The sequence below is a fragment of the Gymnoscopelus braueri genome (assembly GCF_963280865.1).
Source record: "Gymnoscopelus braueri genome assembly, chromosome: 22".
In the NCBI taxonomy this organism is placed as follows: domain Eukaryota; kingdom Metazoa; phylum Chordata; class Actinopteri; order Myctophiformes; family Myctophidae; genus Gymnoscopelus; species Gymnoscopelus braueri.
Window position 1 is genome coordinate 43,462,966 of NC_137624.1, and position 19,206 is coordinate 43,482,171.

The window sequence follows — 19,206 nt, forward strand, 5'->3', positions numbered from 1 at the left end:
CATGCAGTGGTGGAAAAAGTACTCAAATGTTTTACTTAAGTAAAAGCATCAATACTGCAATATAGAAGTACTCTGTTAAAAGTAGAAGTCTGGAAGTAAAAGTACTAAAATGTTTGAAAATAGCCGATCTACAAGCTCACAACGCGTCGCGATGCGACGCGTTGTGAGCTTGTAGATCAGCTATTTTCAAATAGCCTAGGTATAAAATAGGGCTAAAGTGGTTAATGTATGTTTCATAATGTCATAATTTATATCTGCAAGGTGACTAGTAACTAAGGTTTTCAAATAATTGTAGTGGAGTAAAAGTACAATATTTGCCTCTGAGATGTAGTGGAGTAGAAGTAAAAGTAAAGTACAAATACTTCAAAATTGTACTTAAGTACAGTACTTAAGTAAATGTACTTAGTTACCTTCCACCACTGGAAAAGTGTCATAATCAAAGGAGACATGCCAACGCCCAGACAGTGGAACTGATTTTGGGGGGAAAATAAATACTGTATGTCTTGCTTCAAGTACAATATCGTCACCTTCCTAAACTAATGGCCTAAGTCATTTTGTGAGGAAAATTATATTATTTTGCATATAAGTCAGCTCCTCATGACACTGGCCACCTCTGGTAAAATCGCCTATGTCCTAATTGTAAAGGATCATGCTGTTCACTCCCCTTTTAGTATAATGGCCTAACTCCCTAGTGTGACTCAGGCCAAAATAGGCCATTTTTGGGGCCTAAGTCACATGGTTTTGTGAATTAGGCCAAAAAAAAAGCCAAATGATTTTGACTTACAGGCCGAATCGTTTGGCCCAAGTCAGGTTTAATCCTATTTAAACCTATTTAAATCCCTGAAACAACATATTTTGATGGGGATCGGCGGCCAAAAACATATAATTCTGGGGGTCCTTGACAAGAGAAAGTTTGAGCACCACTGATACAGCAACACTAGTTTTTCAGATAAATCAAGACATTTGTTGAGACATTTGACAGTTACAAATGTTCGCTTTAAGAAATACATAGTCAAAGATTTGCACACATCTCCACGATTTAAAAAATAAATAAATAGCAGATCTACAAGCTCATAGCGCGCTATGAGCTTGTAGATCTGCTATCTTTTTTATTAGCCCAAAGAAATGTTAAAATGACACAGATGTGTTATGGCCTCTCGCTCTGTCTGTCCACTGAACGACGTTGAAGCTAGAAGGCACTGCAGTGGCTCCAGCATCTTCACTGAGAGCAGGTCAAGTCCAGTGGTAGTACTGTACGTACATGTACTCAAGTACTGTACTTAAAAGGTAGGGTAAGTGATATTTTTTGGTTAAAACAAAAAGTATTTTGTTAACCCTTTAAGACCTGAGGCGATTCTTAACAGTGTTTTCTAAATCCTAAGTTTTTTGAAAAATAAATTAAAAAATGTTTCAAGATTTTTCAAAAATAGCAGATCTACAAGCTCATAGCGCGGCACTCGGTGCCGCGCTATGAGCTTGTATATCTGCTATTTTTGAATAGCCAAAGACATCTAAAGTGACACAGAAGCGTTCCAGGTATCAGTGGGTTAAAAGGTTAAATTACTATATTGTGATAGTAATCATTGCTATAGAGTGTTTGTTCAGTAACAGATGTCTCCCTGTCTCTCCAGCTCTTTAATAAACAGAACATATTTTTTTCGGTAGGTGTCAACATCTCAGCCAATCAGGAGAAAGTACCCATTTTTAAGCTTAATTTGTATAGTGTTCCAGTTCCAATTTTGTCTGCTCATTTCTTAGTGTCATCACTTCCAATTCCACTTGTTTAATCTGTATCCTGATTGAGTTCTCTGTCCTGGTTGGATAAAATTGGAAATGAAACTGAAACTGAAACGAAAATGCATTTTCTGTTTAATAAAGAGGTGGAGAGACAAGGAGACTCCTAATACTGAACAAACACTCTATAGCAATGAGTACTATGAGAATATAGAGCTACTTAACACTTATTTTAACCAAACTCTACCTTTAACTCTCTGCCTGCCAAAAACGTTTATAAATGTTTTTTTTATTTATTTTTTAAACACTCTTGTATGATGAAATAGGGCTTCAAACATACAGTAACAAGTTGAAACATGTTGATACGAGGTGTCTCGGTTTTCCGATTTAAAGTACAGCATCTTTTAGTAGACTAAATATCATAAGATTTAAAAAAAAAAAAAAAGTATTTTGGCGGTGCCTTGATGGCGTCTAAAAGGCTGATTTTACACTTGGTTGCATGCTGAAAATAGCCGATCTACAAGCTCACAACACAATCGCAGCACGACGCGTTGTGAACTTGTAGATCTGCTATTTTCAGAGCGCAACACCCAAGTGTCTTTTAGTTCTACTGGATCTCTTCTCCACTATAGTCCCTCTCTAACATTTTAGTCTAGTTTTTATTTGTTGACGAAATTGTCAATATATTTAGTCTCAGTTTTAGTCATCGCAGCTTAGTTTTTTCTTTGTTTTTATTTAGTTTTCGTCAGTGAAAAAAGGTAATCGACTAACATTTTTCGTCATAGTTTTAGTCGACGAAATCAACACTGCTCAGGATCATTACAAAATAATAATAACTCTCAAATGGCAATCAAGATTGCAATTTCACATTTTTACTTCCAAGTGTTTTCTCCAAGCTTTTACTTAACGACTTAAAACCTCTAGACTTAGTTAAACGTCCATCAAATCACTCGCCCGATCTACAAGCTCACAGTGAGCTCACAGCACGGCACCGAGTGCCGCGCTATGAGCTTGTAGATCTGCTACTTTTTGAAAAATCATGAAAATGTGTGCACATCTTTGAATATATATATATATATATATATATTTAAACACATTTGTAATTCAAATCTTTGCTTCTGGGGGATTCTACAAATGTCTTCTAAATCCTAAAAAAATTAAGTTGCTATGATCAGTGGATCTCAAACTTTTTCATGTCAAGGACCCCCAAAATGATATGTATTTGACCGCGGACCCCATTTCAAAATACGTTATTCCAGGGACCCCCCAGAAGCAAAGATTTGAGTTACAAATGTTTGCTTTAAAAAATTATATATATATTCAAAGATTTGCAAAAATGTTCAACATTTCGAAAAAAAATAGCAGATCTACAAGCTCATAGCACCGCACTCTGCTATTTTTTAACACATTGAATGCCAAAAACGGTCCGGACCGTTTTTGAGGGTCCAAACGAGAAGTGCCGAAAACGGTCCGGACCGTTTTTGACCCAATTCTATTTTTATACATGTGGGCCACGTGGGGCGCTAAAACGAAACTTTGACATCACCCAAGGAGTTTCTGAGAAGAAGAGGCTGGATCTGGCTCCATGTAAAAAATCCTTCCGGTCGGCGTTTTCAATGTTATCTCCTTGATTAAAAGCTTAATATCTCCATTTCTTTTTAATGTGGTGGAAACGAGCCGTTTTCGATCGGCGATCACGCTGCAATGGAGGGTCGCGTTGGAAATATTATTGTTCCAGGCGTTAGTCGGGACCCTCCGCCGTCTCGCACGCACGCTTTGTTTACATGCACTTCCTCGTCGGGGCTTCTCACAGCACGAAATGTATAACGCAAGTGGATGGAAGAAATGCTGGCACTCAACGTATAATATTTTAATAAACCTCTGGCACCCAATGTGTTAATAGCCAAAGTATAAAATAATGGTTAAAGTGGTTACACAGATGCGCTCCTGGTTTTAATGCGTTATAGTACACAGTGATGTCAGCAACACAGCTGCATAAGGACCTTATATTACACAGTGATGTCAGCTACACAGCTGCATAAGGACCTTATAGTACACAGTGATGTGGGCAACACGGCTGCATAAGGACCTTATATTACACAGTGATGTCAGCTACACAGCTGCATAAGGACCTTATAGTACACAGTGATGTGGGCAACACGGCTGCATAAGGACCTTATATTACACAGTGATGTCAGCTACACAGCTGCATAAGGACCTTATAGTACACAGTGATGTGGGCAACACGGCTGCATAAGGACCTTATAGGACACAGTGATGTGGGCAACACAGCTGCATAAGGACCTTATAGTACACAGTGATGTGGCCGATGCAGATGCAGCTCTAATCACATTAATAACAGGGTGTGTTAGATTTTATGTGTGTCAACAATACTGTCCATCATGCTCGCACATTGGCCATGCCCTTGGCTCTGGATACAACTATGCAGTGGTGGAAAGTAACTAAGTACATTTACTCAATCAAGTACTGTACTTAACACATTGACTGCCAGAGTTTATTCATAATGTACTCACCCCTGTGCCAGCAATTTGCGTGTTTTTTAATTTTTTAATTTTGTAATTTTTCATTCAAATAAATTCTCTGATTGTGGTTTTAAACACATACTGTACAACAGTTCCACCAGTAGAGAGCAGCAAATCCACACATTGATCACCTCGCTCGCCCCCTCCCAAACGGGCTCACCCTTTTCGACAATCCCTGATCCCCTGATCGGTCTGAAAACGATGTGATACACGACGACGATGACTGTTAAGTCACCCGGACCAAAGAAAATAGAAGTTGAGCTGTCCGTTCGTTTTTTATACCGTGTGAAAAAACATGTTTTTCCCTATTCTGGCCGAAAATGACCGGAGAAAAACAATGTGACCCGGAAACGAAATCTGCGTTATACATCCGGCTCCGGGTGAGTGTGACGTAAGTGGAAAACGAAAGTGCTGATGAAAAATAAACACTTTTTCATCACAGATTAAAACAATGAAAATTCAAAAGAACGCATCAATGCGTTCTTTTGAATTGCGGCAAGCAAGCGACGGATTTGAAAGAACGCATCAATGCGATCTTGGCAATCAATGTGTTAAGTACACTTTTGCAGTGTTTTTTCTTTTTACTTTACTTGAGTATTTCCAGTTTTTCTATACTTTTACTTCTACTCCACTACGTCACAGAGGCAAATATTGTACTTTTTACTCCACGACAATTATTGGAAAGCTTTAGTTACTAGTTACTTTGTAGATTTGGATTATTATTACAAAACATACGTTAACTACCTCAGCCTTATTTGAAAATAGCAGATCTACAAGCACACATCTACAAGTGTTGTGTATCTTCAAAATATTTCTTTTTTTGCATTTTTCAAAATATTTTTTATACATTCTAGACATTATGATAACTTGTGAAATGGGACATTCTGCATAATGAGTGCTTTTACTTTTGCTACTTTTACTCAAGTACATTTTGATTACCGGACTTTTACTTGTAAACAGAGTGTTTCTACATTGCAGTATTGATACTTTTACTTAAGTAAAACCTTTGAGTACTTTTTCCACCACTGCAACTGTGCAATTAACACACTCAGGGCCTTCCGTGTCCCTATTAGTGCTGTATATTCCTTCACGTTCAAGAAAATGTGTTGACATCAGTAGAAATGACGTATTAAACTCTGTAGAAACAAACAGGAATCTTCCAAAGACAACAGGATGATGGTGTTCACGATGTCTTGTATATTATTGTATGTCTATAAATGTCTTGATGAATTGAATACACAGGTCAGACCACAATGGTAACAAACCCCTTTAGGGCTTTTTTGTGTTATCCTTTTAGCATCATTGTACAATCGTCAGTGGTGTAAAGTAACTAAGTACATTTGCTCAAGCACTGTACTTAAGTACAATTCTGAGGCATTTATTTTACTTCACTGGAGTATTTCCAATTTTCAGTACTTTTACTTCTACTCCACTACATCTCAGAGGCAAATATCATACTTTTACTCCACTACAATTATTTGAAAACTTAAGTTACTAGTTACTTTGCAGATATAAGTTATTATATCATAAAACATACATTAACAACTTCAGCCCTATTTTATACATGAGCTATTTGAAAATAGCCGATCTACAAGCTCACAACGCGTCGCGATGCGACACGTTGTGAGCTTGTAGATCTGCTATTTTCAAACACTTCAGTACTTTTACTTTTGGTACTTTAAGCATATTTTGATGCCAATACTTTGGTACTTTTACTCAAGTAACATTTTGAACACAGGCCTTTAAAAATATATATATATTTAACTTACAGAGTATTTCTCTACATTGTGGTATTGATACATTTTTACTCAAGTAAAACATTTTGAGTACTTCCTCCACCACTGACAATCGTACCACTGTACTATTTCAGCAAAAACCGTTAAATAAAAGTAATCAATTACCTCTGTGTATGGTGTCAAAGCAGGTGATGCAGACACGGGCCTCTTTCTCCAGATATTTAAGTTTACATTTTCGGTTGCAGCACACGGCGCAGTAGACCTGCCACGGGGGGAGGAGAGCACAGTGAGGAACAAGGCATCATCATCATCATCACACACTAAACTAAACATCATGAGGCAACACTGAAGAAAAACGCAATATTATTACAACAAAAAAATTATGATCATAAAAAAAGAAAAAATGCTGGAGTCGTAAGGTAGCTTTTTAAATCATCGGCGTCACATTCCTCCTCCTAAGCTCCAGCTCCTTTAGCAGAGAGGAGGGAGAGAGGGGGGAGGGGGGGGGGGAGAAGTGCTGACTCATGGCCTCGTTTTCAGAGAGACTCTACTGGAAGCTATATTTAGTCCTGGAGACTTTGTTTCTTTTTTTCTAATTTTTTTTTTTTCAACTTTATTTAAACAGGGGGATCAATGATAACATTCCTCGTGTGTGACAAAATGTAAACAAAAACATTCACCAGTCACACCGACTCACATGATCATGTGTCCAATGACCACGCACACGCACACACACACACACACACACACACACACACACACACACACAAGATTCTACAGACAAAATAATGTGCCGAATAGCTTAACACATTCAATCTGGGGATACGCATACTGTGTCGTTTTAGTTTTTTGTTTTGTTGCTATAATCATTATTTTATACTTTGGGCAATTCAAAAATAGCAGATCTACAAGCTCATAGCTCGAGCTTGTAGATCTGCTATTTTTTTTAAAATATTGAACATTTGTGCAAATCTTTGAATATATATATTTTAGGAATACATAACATTTTTACATAACATTTTTTAACACCTCTTGTAAATTAAGTAATGCAGATGTTTTAGCAATGATTTAGATTGCAATGATTTAGATTGGTTTCATTTTATGCTCGCAAGAGTTAAAGAGCTATAAGGGTCCATTTGGTTTCATTTTATGCGCTCAAGAGTTAAAGAGCTATAAGGGTCCATTTGGTTTCATTTTATGCGCTCAAGAGTTAAAGAGCTATAAGGGTCCATTTGGTTTCATTTTATGCGCTCAAGAGTTAAAGAGCTATAAGGGTCCATTTGGTTTCATTTTATGCGCTCAAGAGTTAAAGAGCTATAAGGGTCCATTTGGTTTCATTTTATGCGCTCAAGAGTTAAAGATCTATAAGGGTCCATTTGGTTTCATTTTATGCGCTCAAGAGTTAAAGAGCTATAAGGGTCCATTTTGTTTCATTTTATGCGCTCAAGAGTTAAAGATCTATAAGGGTCCATTTGGTTACCAATTCTCCATCATTTAGCTGGGGACCACCTGGAACCCCCTCAAGGACCACTGATTGAGAACAACTGCTCTAATTCTAAACATTTATCTACGAGAAGGTTGTTTGTTTTTTTGTTTCTTTTTCCAATGTATTTGTTTGCTAATAATAGTCCATGAGCCAGACAAGATTTCATTATCGAAAGAGTGGGCAAAACCATACCTATATTAAATTGTTCATAGGGTCAATACGAGTAAATAAATATATGATAACCTTTCCACAGGAGCAGCTTTTTCATGGTTATCACACATTTTGTTATTTTCCCCAAACGTACATGACAGGTGAAAAAATGACAAAATTTAAAAAAGAGTTATCATAATGAAACTTCCTGAGTTGATTACTTACATGAAGACAATGATTTATCGTATTACAAGTTTTCTGAAATTGTATATTTAAATATGCAGGCATTACGAAATTGTATAACTTTCCAGAATCAACATTGGAACATTGGACAAAGCCAGAGTGAACATTCTTATTTCATTTTGTTAAGATGTTGGAGTCAAAGGTTTTTAACAAGGGAATATTCAATATCTGGCTCAATTTTGGGGCTCTGGCTCATGGACTAAATGCCTAATTTGCATATTTAAATATACAATTTCAGAAAACTTGTAATGCGATAAATCATTGTCGTCATGCAAGTAATCAACTCAGGAAGTTTCATTATGATAACTCTTTTTTACATTTTGTAATTTTTTCACCTGTCATGTACGTATGGGGAAAATAACAAAATGTGTGATAACTGTGAAAAAGCTGCTCCTGTGGAAAGGTTATCATATATTTATTTACTCGTATTGACCCTATGAACAATTTAATATAGGTTTGGTTTTGCCCACTCTTTCGATAATCATTGCTCAATTTTGGGGCTCTGGCTCATGGACTATAAGTTGAATGTTCTCATTAGAAACTTTAATCAAACCTACATCGTTTAAGTTGATTTCACACATTTTGCATTTTTTCAAAAATACAGGTCAAAACCTCAGTAATGAATTTCATTTTTATGGCGCTTTTCTAAGTACTCAAACTTACTCAAAGCGCTTTACAATGGTTCATTCATTCATACAGGGGGGGGGGGACATTGGGAGGTGGAGCGGCGAACACTCGACGCCAGCGTCCCCACTTTTCCCACATTCACACACCAATGGTGGCAAGCTAGCGTCGACCGAATCCTTGGACTCTAGGACTCTCCAAAATCGGGATCAAGGCCCAAAAGTCTGGCATCGGTCAGGCTCAAATAGTAATCCAGAAATAACATGGTTAGAGGCAGGGACTGCATTATGAAAAATAAGCACGATACTATAAAAGAAAAAAAAGTAGGTATACAGGTCCAACGAAATCAAATCACAGGTAAAAACCCATTTAATCCGGGAACGTATACCGCGTCATTTTAGATTTATTTGGCTATTCAAAAATAGCAGATATATACAAGCTTGTAGCACGAAATATGCATAGCAAAAATATCCAAATCTTTGAATATATATATTTTTTTAAAGCAAACATTTTGTAACTCAAATCTTTGCTTCTGGGGGACTCTACAAATGTCTTCTACAACTGTTTTCTGAAACACTTATGTTGTTGCTATAATATAATATCAATATAATACCAGAAGCAAAGATTTGAGTAAAGAATTAAAAAAAATAAAAAATATATACATTCAAACATCTAAAATAGCAGATCTACAAGCTCATAGCGCGGCACTCAGTGCCGTGCTATGAGCTTGTAGATCTGCTAGTGTTTTTCAACAGCCAAAGTATAAAATAATGGTTCAAGTGGTTCCAATCTAAAATGACACAGGCGCGTCCCCGGTCTTAATTGGTTAATTGGACATTGACTGACATACCTTCCCACAGGCTCGACAGTGGTGCCTCCTCCGGGTGAAGGTGAATCTCTGCCAGCAGTTCATACAGTTCGGGGCCTCGGAGTCCGGCACCCAGTTGGGCTGCTTGCACCCCAGCCCCTCCTCCACCTCCTCCTCCTCCTCCTCCGTCCCTCCTGCCCCCGCCTCCTCTCCGGGGGGGGGTGGTACCGCGTGGTACAGCGGCGGCTCAGAGAGCTCGTCGTACGCCACGCCGTCCTCGTAGTGTTCCTGAGGGCAGTACGCGGGGCAGGGGGGCTCCTTGTGGCCGTCCGAGGAGGAGGAGGAGGAAGAAGGCGCCCCCTCCGCTGGGGGACCAGGGTTCGGTGGAGAGGAGGAGGAGGAGGAGAGGCGGTTCTCCTCGTCAGGAGGAGCCACGGGAGGAGCCGGGTCTTTTAAAGAGTCACCGGGAGTCGTCTGCCGCTGCTCCTCCTCTCCCGCCGTCGGAGGAGATCTCGGAGCTTGTGTCTGTTTGGGCCTGGCTCCTCCGTAGGAGGGGTGGGATTCTAACCCGCCGCCGCGGTGCCGCCGGGACTGTGTGGGGCTGCTAGTGTCTGACTGACCGGTCGAGGAGGCCAGCTCTGGCTCCTGCGGGTACGGACCACCGCAGGGGTCCTGGGGGAGCGAGGGCGACGTGGGGTTAAAACTCCCCTCTACGGCCACACTGGTCGTCTTATCTCTTTCTCCCAGACCTCCTCCACTCTCCTCCCTCCTCCTCCCGTCCTCCTTGACGCAGCTCTTCAGCTCCTCCTCCGCCAGCCTCTCCTCCAGGTCCCCGTTGAAGCCCTCCGAGAAGCCCTCGTCCTGGCTCCACTGGCCCAGCCCGCTCTGGTAGAAGACGCCGCCGCCGCCGCCGTCTTCTCCGCCGCCGCCGCCGCCGCCGTGCTGCTGCTGCCGCTCCGCCTCGGAGTGGGCCTGCAGGAAGGCGTCCAGCTCCTCGTCCGTGACCAGCAGCTCCGCCTGCTGCTCGCTCTCGGGCAGATAGTCAAAGACGAACTGGGAGGAGGAGGAGGAGGAGGAGGAGGAGGGGTTGTTCTTGGGAACGGGTTCGGACGGGCGGTGGGACGAGGCCACGGCGTCAGGACGGAGCTGCGCCGGCGAGACGCCGCCATCTGCGGGCCTGGAGGAACGTGCGACGTTCTGGGACCGGGAGACGACGAGAGCTTGGGCCGCGACCGAACCGTCCGTCGAAACGACGCTAGAGCCGCTGCTTCCCGTCGCCTTCACGAGCAGCTTTGAACTCGACGTATCCCATTCCTCCCGAGTGGCCGGAGCCGACGGCGAATCCACACCGGCCTGCCTCGCCACGGTCTGAGCGCGTTCATCATCATCGTCGTCATCATCATCGTCACGTGGGGTTCTGCCGTTCACCAGAGCTCCACACATGGACAGGCAAGACAAGCCGCCGCCCGCTTCGCTCGCGGGAGGCTTTTCGTCGCCGCCGTCGCGTTCTCGCCGTCCGTCCTCTTTGTGTCGCGCTGCGGTGAAATCGTCTCTCGCGCCGTTGTCGGCGGCGAGGTGGATGTCGCTCTTTTGTTCGCGGTGGTCCAGCGGGGAGGAGGGCTCCCCTCGTTGTCGGGTCATCATGCAGGTCATGTCTACCTCCTCCTCCTCGGCCTCTTTCTCGGCGGACTGGGCGACGACGGCGGCGCTCTGCGACGGCGAGCCGTCCGCCGACTCGCCGCCGCCCCCCCCGCTCCACCGCGGCCGGAAGGATGACGTCCAGAAGGCTGAGCGAGGCGCCGTATCCTCCCGCCGGCTCCAGGGAGTCCAGTCCTCCCAGCAGGGCTGTCATAATCACACATTTAAGTTGAAGATTAATTGTCACTCAAATAATTGCGATTAGCGATTTAATTGTGTGTTTGGCCGTTGAACGTTGGAACATAATAAAAAACAGAATTAAAGGAGCCACACCATGAATTTAATTTTTTTTTGGGGGGGGGGTATTTTTTGGGCTCCCCAGTGTCTCTTGTACCCCCAATTTTTTTTTTTAACATTCAGTCATTCATTCTCATTTCAGAGATTTTCAGAATGGGCGTGTCTGAACAGGCCATTTCAGAATGGCAATGCAAGTGACATCACTTGCATTGCCATTGCATTGATGATGGCCAGACAGAATTGCTCAGTAGCCCCCCCCTGCCCAAAAGGACGTTTTGGTATTGCAGCTGAAAAAGCTTGGAATGACAGACAGTCAGATTGTGAGAAAAAATATCTGGATGTTTTTTAGGCTTACAACCTGTTTAAAACGTATTAGGGGGCAATATTTATATATAATATATTTTTTTTTAATTCATGGTGTGGCCCCTTTAAAATTTTTATTCATATTATGAATACAAATTTGTAATTCTGTTTTTTAGGCTTCGTAATACAAAATGGCACAGGGCAGATATGACAAATAACTTAAATATACAAAGAAATTGACATATTTAATAACTGTATACATGTAAAAAATAGCAGAAATAGCTGATCTACAAGCCAAGTGACGCGTTGTAGGCTTGTAGATCAGCTATTTCTGCAATTTTTTATATTTGAAAGTGTGTGAAACATTTTTCAACGTGGAAACGATTATGACGAATATGCAAAAAAGTATTGCGATTCCAGGGGTCTTCAATGTTTTCAAGGCCAAGGACCCCCTAGCTGAGAGAGAGATGAAGCAGGGGGACCCCCTAGCTGAGAGAGAGATGAAGCAGGGACCCCCTAGCTGAGAGAGAGATGAAGCAGGGGGACCCCCTAGCTGAGAGAGAGATGAAGCAGGGGACCCCCCTCTATGTTGTATAAAATTGTGTTGCAGATTAAACTTGTATTTGTTTTTTCACTTGGTCAGCCCTTTTTTTCCCTCTACACCAAACCTCTTTGCCAAAAAAATTTGCCGATCTACAAGCTCACAACGCCTCGCACTGCTTGTAGATCGGGTATTTTTTTGGGGCTAAAGCTCTCCTCAGAAAAGGTATGCTAGTGGTTAACACATTGAATGCCAAAAACGGTCCGGACCGTTTTTGAGGATCCAAACGAGAAGTGCCGAAAACGGTCCGGACCGTTTTTGAACCAATTCTATTTTTATACATGTGGGCCACGTGGGGCGCTAAAACGAAACTTTGACATCACCCAAGGAGTTTCTGAGAAGAAGAGGCTGGACGTGGCTCCATGTCAAAAATCCTTCCGGTCGGCGTTTTCAATGTTAACTCCTTGACTAAAAGCTTAATATCTCCATTTCTTTTTAACGTGGTGGAAACGAGCCGTTTTCGATCGGCGATCACTCTGCAATGGAGGGTCGCGTTAGAAATATTATTGTTCCAGGCGTTAGTCGGGACCCTCCGCCGTCTCGCACGCACGCTTTGTTTACATGCACTTCCGCGTCGGGGCTTCTACAGCACGAAACGTATAACGCAAGTGGATGGAAGAAATGCAGGCAGTCAACGTATAATATTTTAATAAACCTCTGGCACCCAATGTGTTAATGCAGAAAATATCCTCTCACGCAAATATTTGCCAGCCCCCCCCCCCTTGTAGTAACTCTGAGGACCCCCTTGTCGGAAGACCCCCTGGATTAGACGATTATGATGTAATAATTGCGACAGGCCCGCAGTACCTCCCAGCAGTCCTCCAGGCGTTCGCTCGTTATCCACACCGCCGGCACCGCCGAGCAGTCGTGTAAAGTAACTAAGTACATTTACTTAAGTACTGTACTTAAGTACACTTTTGAGGTATTTGTACTTTACTTGAGTATTTCCGATTTTCAGTACTTTTACTTCTACTCCACTACATCTCAGAGGCAAATGTTGTACTTTTACTCCACTACAATTATTTGAAAACTTTAGTTACTAGTTACTTTTCAGATATAAATTATGATATTATGAAACATACATTAACCGCATTAGCCCTGTTTTATACCTAGGCTATTTGAAAATAGCAGATCTACAAGCTCACAACGCGTCGCATCGCGACGCGTTGTGAGCTTGTAGATCTGCTATTTTCAAACATTTTGTACTTTTACTTTTGGTACTTTAAGTACATTTTGATGCCAATACTTTTGTACTTTTACTCAAGTAATTTTTGAATTCCGGGCTTTTACTTGTAACAGAGTATTTTTATATTGCAGTATTGGTACTTTTACTTAAGTAAAGAATTTGAGTACTTTTCCCACCACTGCCGCCGAGGCTCAGTCTCCCGCCGGCGTCCTCACCGGGCACGGCGGCGGCGGCGACGACCACGGGGCTGCCGAAGTCCACCAGCAGCTCCCCTCCGTCTTCCTCCATCCGCCTCTCCTCCACGTCCAGCTCGCCGAAGGCATCGTGGGCGTGGTGGCGGTGGGTGTTGTTGTTGTTGACCAGCATCATGGCAGAGCTGGCGTCGCTGACCAGGTCACACGCCGGCTTCAGGGCGCGGTCCGGGCACGGAGGAGGAGGAGGCGCCGACGACGGCCGGCAGTCCACCGAGGACAGGAGGTCCACTCCGGTGAGGCCTTTCACCTCCCCACCACCACCCCTCTCCTCCTCCTCCTCCTCCTCACCAGAGCCGGTGGCGGCAGGGGGGTGGTAGTGCTGGTTCGAGGAGGAGGAGCGCAGGGCGGAGTCGTAGTGCAGGGCGTTGAGGTCGGGGAGGTTCCGAGCCACCGCGGAGGAGGAGTCTTCCGAGGAGGAGGAGGAGTAGCATTGCGAGGAGCCCAGGGAGGAGTAAGGGTACGAGGGGGGCTTCAGGTAAACGGACTTGCAGTCGAGTTCATCTGTGGGTTCGAGAAATGAGAGGAAGACGATAACATGGATTAAAGCAAAAATACAATCTCACAACTGAAAACATTTGTAGGTCCTATATATTATGTGATTTGTGGATCCCCCCCCCCACCTCCCCCTACACTAGTGCTGTTTCCTAAACAATCAAAACAATGTAAAATGATGATGTTTTTGTCAGTGGTGGGAAAAGTACTCAAATTCTTTACTTAAGTAAAAGTACCAATACTGCAATATAAAAATACTCTGTTACAAGTAAAAGCCCAGAATTCAAAAATTACTTGAGTAAAAGTACAAAAGTATTGGCATCAAAATGTACTTAAAGTACCAAAAGTAAAAGTACAAAATGTTTGAAAATAGCCGATCTACAAGCTCACAACGCATCGCGATGCGACGCGTTGTGAGCTTGTAGATCTGCTATTTTCAAATAGCCTAGGTATAAAACAGGGCTAATGCGGTTAATGTATGTTTCATAATATCATAATTTATATCTGAAAAGTAACTAGTAACTAAAGTTTTCAAATAATTGTAGTGGAGTAAAAGTACAATATTTGCCTCTGAGATGTAGTGGAGTAGAAGTAAAAGTACTGAAAATTGGAAATACTCAAGTAAAGTACAAATACCTCAAAAGTGTACTTAAGTACAGTACTTAAGTAAATGTACTTAGTTACTTTACACGACTGGTTTTTGTAATATTCCTTCCTGCTGTTCCTACATACTGCTAACCAGATGAAGATATCACAGGCTTTAACTTTTGCTTTTATGAAATATCTGAGACCATTAGGGTTTTATGGAAGATGCTTCTGAAAATATTGCTAGTTTGACCAATTCAAATGATCTAATCTTTAAAAGAAATGACCGTTCTTTTAGCTGTGCAACATGCGTCTACAGAGTCCAGAATGACTGAAATAAGTTGTGGCGACTGAGAACTTGAATCCAAGGAATAATAATACAGCACGTCAAAAACAGAAAATCAATTCAATGTCGATAGAAATGTCAAGGGCTGATGTGTGCAGATTGCTTCAAAACGTGTTTGCTGCCATGGTTAATGAACCCTAAAATATGTGAATGTAGGTCTGGGCGATATGGACAAAATGAAACATCACACTATTTTTGACCAAATTCCTCTATCATTATTGTGACGATAAACATGTATTTTCTTTCATCCACAATTTGACATTGTGATTCAAATACTTATTTTCTCTTTTGCCCCAAGCCCTAAAAAAAATTACTCACCCCAACATCATTCATTATGAATCAACACTTATCAATGGCACCAACAGTAGTAACAGTAGGCAGAGTGCACAACTAACATATTTTGCATAAAGATGTACTTTCAAATTCAATTTATTTCCGGCACTTTGAACCGAGAGAGCATCTGTGTCATTTTAGATTTCAGTATCGGCTATTAAAAAAATTGCAGATATACAAGGTCACAGCAAGCTTGTACAACATTGGTGAAAAATCGGTGTTTACAAATGTTTGAATAATACATTTTCTTTTAACACAAATCTCAGAAATTCTTCTCTTCTGGGGGGTCCCTGGTAGGGCATTCACAACTAATGATTTTTACTAGTCGACTCATTTGACCAAGTAGTAGTCGACTAGTCGACTAGTTGAAATTTACATTACAAAAAAAAAATTCATTTTTTTTTATTTTTTTGTGGGGGGCTATTGTTTTAACTCATTCAGTGCCAAAAATATTTCTGGCTATATCACCCCTGTGCCAAGGCCAAAAATACATTGTAAAAAAAAAAGTGCTTTGGAGCCGAGATACAGCCTTTTCAGTTAAAAAGTTAAACAAGAAGTGAATGGAGCAGCAAATCTTCAAATCATCATATCTTGGGTTCTGAACCTTTTTTTTCAAAAAAAAAAAAAAAAAAAAAAAAAAGATTTTTTTTTGAGTTTTTTTTTTTTTTTTTTTTTTTTTTTTCCATGACGTCTCAGACGTCATTGGCACTCTGGGCTTATGAAAAACGTGACGTCTGCGACGTCATTGGCACTCAATGAGTTAATGCCATCCTACTACTATATTACTATTATTATTATCCTCCTGCCCTTATTTTTATGGCGTTTTAAGGGAAGCGCTTCTGGCACAGCAGTACAGCACCACAGCAGCGTCTCCAAGGATCCCCATTGCCCAATAATAGGCTTTTATTGGGCATACTTTTGACCCCCTTTTGATACAAAAATAAAGTCAGGAGGATAATAATAATAGTAAGATGGGCCATTACTATGGCATTAAAACAAATTAAAAAAAAATTTTTTTCAACTATTCGACTAGTACCAACAGAGTCGACTAGTGGTTATGTCACAGTACGTTTGGAGAACCAGTACGATTGAAGACAGAGCGCTCGTTTTTAGGCACGGGGCTCCTTCGGGGCGAGGCGGGGCTTTTCGAGACAGTGTTTATTAGCGAGGCTCGCGAGGAGGAGAAGGAGGACGCGAGGCTCGCGAGGAAGAGGAGCCTCCTCCTCCTCCTCGCGTAATAAACCGTCCTCCTTCTCTCCTTCTCCTCCTCCTCCTCCGAGGAGAAGGAGAACGCGGAGAGGCGGGGCTTTGATGCGCCGACGCAGACCTGTCTTTTGTTGTTCCCCCCCACATAGCAACCAGGACACTACGCTAGGGGAACCATAATATCTATGAGGGGAACGCTGAACACGCGTTCACACGCACACGCTTGTCCATGACGGAGGCGCGCCGTCTAGTAGAGCTTGAGGCCGAGGAAGCGCGCGAGTGCCCGCGCTGACCGGCCGATGCTCTACTAGACGACTCAGCGCCGTTTGAGTTGTAAACCGATAGGGACAGAATAGTTCTTTTCATGGATCACTGTGTGTGTGTGTGTGTGTGTGTGTGTGTGTGTGTGTGTGTGTGTGTGTGTGTGTGTGTGTGTGTGTGTGTGTGTGTGTGTGTCAGGGAGAAAGTAAAACAAAAGCCAGAACACAATAAAAGTATCTAAACAGTCCTGCTTTCAATAAACCAAAAAAAGCATGAGCGCGTGTGCGCGTGTGTGTGCGCTTTTGTGTGTGTGTGTGTGTGTGTGTGTGTGTGTGTGTGTGTGTGTGTGTGTGTGTGTGTGTGTGTGTGTGTGTCCATATATGTTTGCGCACAAGCCTGGCTTGTGGCTCCCTCTAGTGCTGGGTGGGTGGTAAAAACGAGTGCGCTTTCTTCAATCGTACTGGTTCTCCAATCATACTGTAACAGTTATACTAGTCGACTAGTTGGTGAAAGCCCTAGTCCCTGGTACAACATATTTTCAGATGGGGGGGTCCGCGCGGCCAAATATTATACATCAATTTGGAGGTCCTTGGCACGAAAAATAACTACAGATTTAGAAGGAATTTCCATTAGTAGAATGGGCCTCAGGTCTTCCATGGGTTTTAAGAGATAACTCAGATATCCTCAGGTGACTTCCTGACCAAAACCTGAATTTGCCATGTGACCCCGCCCCCCAGGAGCGGGTGTGGTAAAAAAAAAAAAAAAAGTATGTTTTTGTATGAATGACCTTTTACCTGTATGGAGCTCAAAGTCATCCAGCAGTTGGTCCAGATCACACACAGCAGCCTTGAAGAAGCTGTCCATGCTGTGGTTTCTCTCTCCTCCACTCCCTGAAAAGAAACATAAACATAATTATGATCAGAAGTGTGAAATACAATTTACAATGTAGGCATTTAGCGGAGCCTCTTAACTCATTGGGTGCCAGAGGTTTATTAAAATATTATACGTTGAGTGCCTGGATTTTTAACCATTTTTGAACCTTTTTCAAGTAGTCACAAAATATTTTCAGTGACCACCGTCCTCACGGTGATCCCCTCATTACACACATAGAGGTCTCGTACAATCGGGGGAAAAAATTAAAAACATTCGGTAATCCGTTCCATAGTTGCAGCCAGTTGAAAATAGTCAAAAATACATTGTAAAAAAAAAAAGTACGCAGGAGCCGAGCTACAGGCTTTTGAAGTCATAAGTTAACCAGGAAGTGGATTGGAGTCTAAATCTTCGAAAAATGATATCTCCTGGTGCTGTGAAGGAAAAAAAAATTAAAAAATTTGAAAAAACATTGTTCATATTTTTTTTCCCAAAAACAGTATATATACGGTTTTGGCACTCAATGTGTTAATCCAGAGCTATTTACAGTAAGCGAGGTAAACACGAGGTAACAGATCACATGCAGAGAGACAGTGTAGTGCCTCTGTAATCTAGGATCATAGGTAAACCAAGAACCAAAAAAAAAGAAACGATCTGTACATTGAAACTTACACAAACTACAGGATGCCGGGTCAACAAATGAACCTGGTCATCTGTCTACGTAAGATTGATTGATTGAATACTTTATTAGTCAAAAATGTAAACGACACGTGGTGCAGTCAGACATTAAAAGAGATAGTTCACCCAAAACGATACTTTATTTCTATCGATTAGTCACCGTCACCCCATGGAGACTATGTTTTTGTCACATTGCTAAATAGGGCTGGTAAATTAATATTCGAATTTAGAATATTCCTCGAATATGGGGGAAATGTGTATATTTGAATATGAAAATTATTATTATTATTATTTTTTTCATGTTTATTTGACAGGAACAATACAAAAAACAATGTATTATTGGATCCGAGCACTTGATACATTGTTTTTTGTATTGTCCCTGTCAAATAAAAGAACATTTGTTTTAAATCTTTTTTTTAAATAATAATAATAATAATATTCGAATATATTCGAATATCTGCCCATTTTTAAGACCAATATTCAAATATCATTTTCTGAGGAAAGTTACCAGCCCTAATTCCTAAGCCAATGATTTGATGACCGGCGGTAGGCAGCGGTTCCGGTAGGAGACACAAAGGAGACTCTTTGTGCCGGTCATCAAATTATTGGCTTAGGAATGAGACAAAAACATGATCACATAATCGATAGGGGGGGGGGGGGGGGGGGGGGGGAGTCATTTTGGGGGTGAACTATCCCTTTAAGGCTAAAACACTGTGGTCCTATGTGTTCTATGTTATCTAAATGACATTTGAACCTTTTCATAAGCCTGCAAGGCTAGGAAGCTAGCTACGAAATAAGGCCATTTTAGAGCAAAAGGTAAGTGGCCCCAGAG

At 41.7% G+C, this 19,206-nt stretch overlaps 1 protein-coding gene across 1 annotated transcript in view; it reads right to left on the reverse strand.

Moving 5' to 3' along the window:
• LOC308077940 (uncharacterized protein) overlaps positions 1-19,206 on the reverse strand; it is a 79,449-nt gene that overhangs the window by 58,245 nt on the left and 1,998 nt on the right. The window contains 5 exon segments of the mRNA XM_080418962.1: positions 6,179-6,275; positions 9,367-10,813; positions 10,815-11,169; positions 13,517-14,104; positions 17,621-17,716. Coding sequence (XP_080275088.1) covers positions 6,179-6,275; positions 9,367-10,813; positions 10,815-11,169; positions 13,517-14,104; positions 17,621-17,690 — 2,557 coding nt within the window. The 5' untranslated portion in view covers positions 17,691-17,716.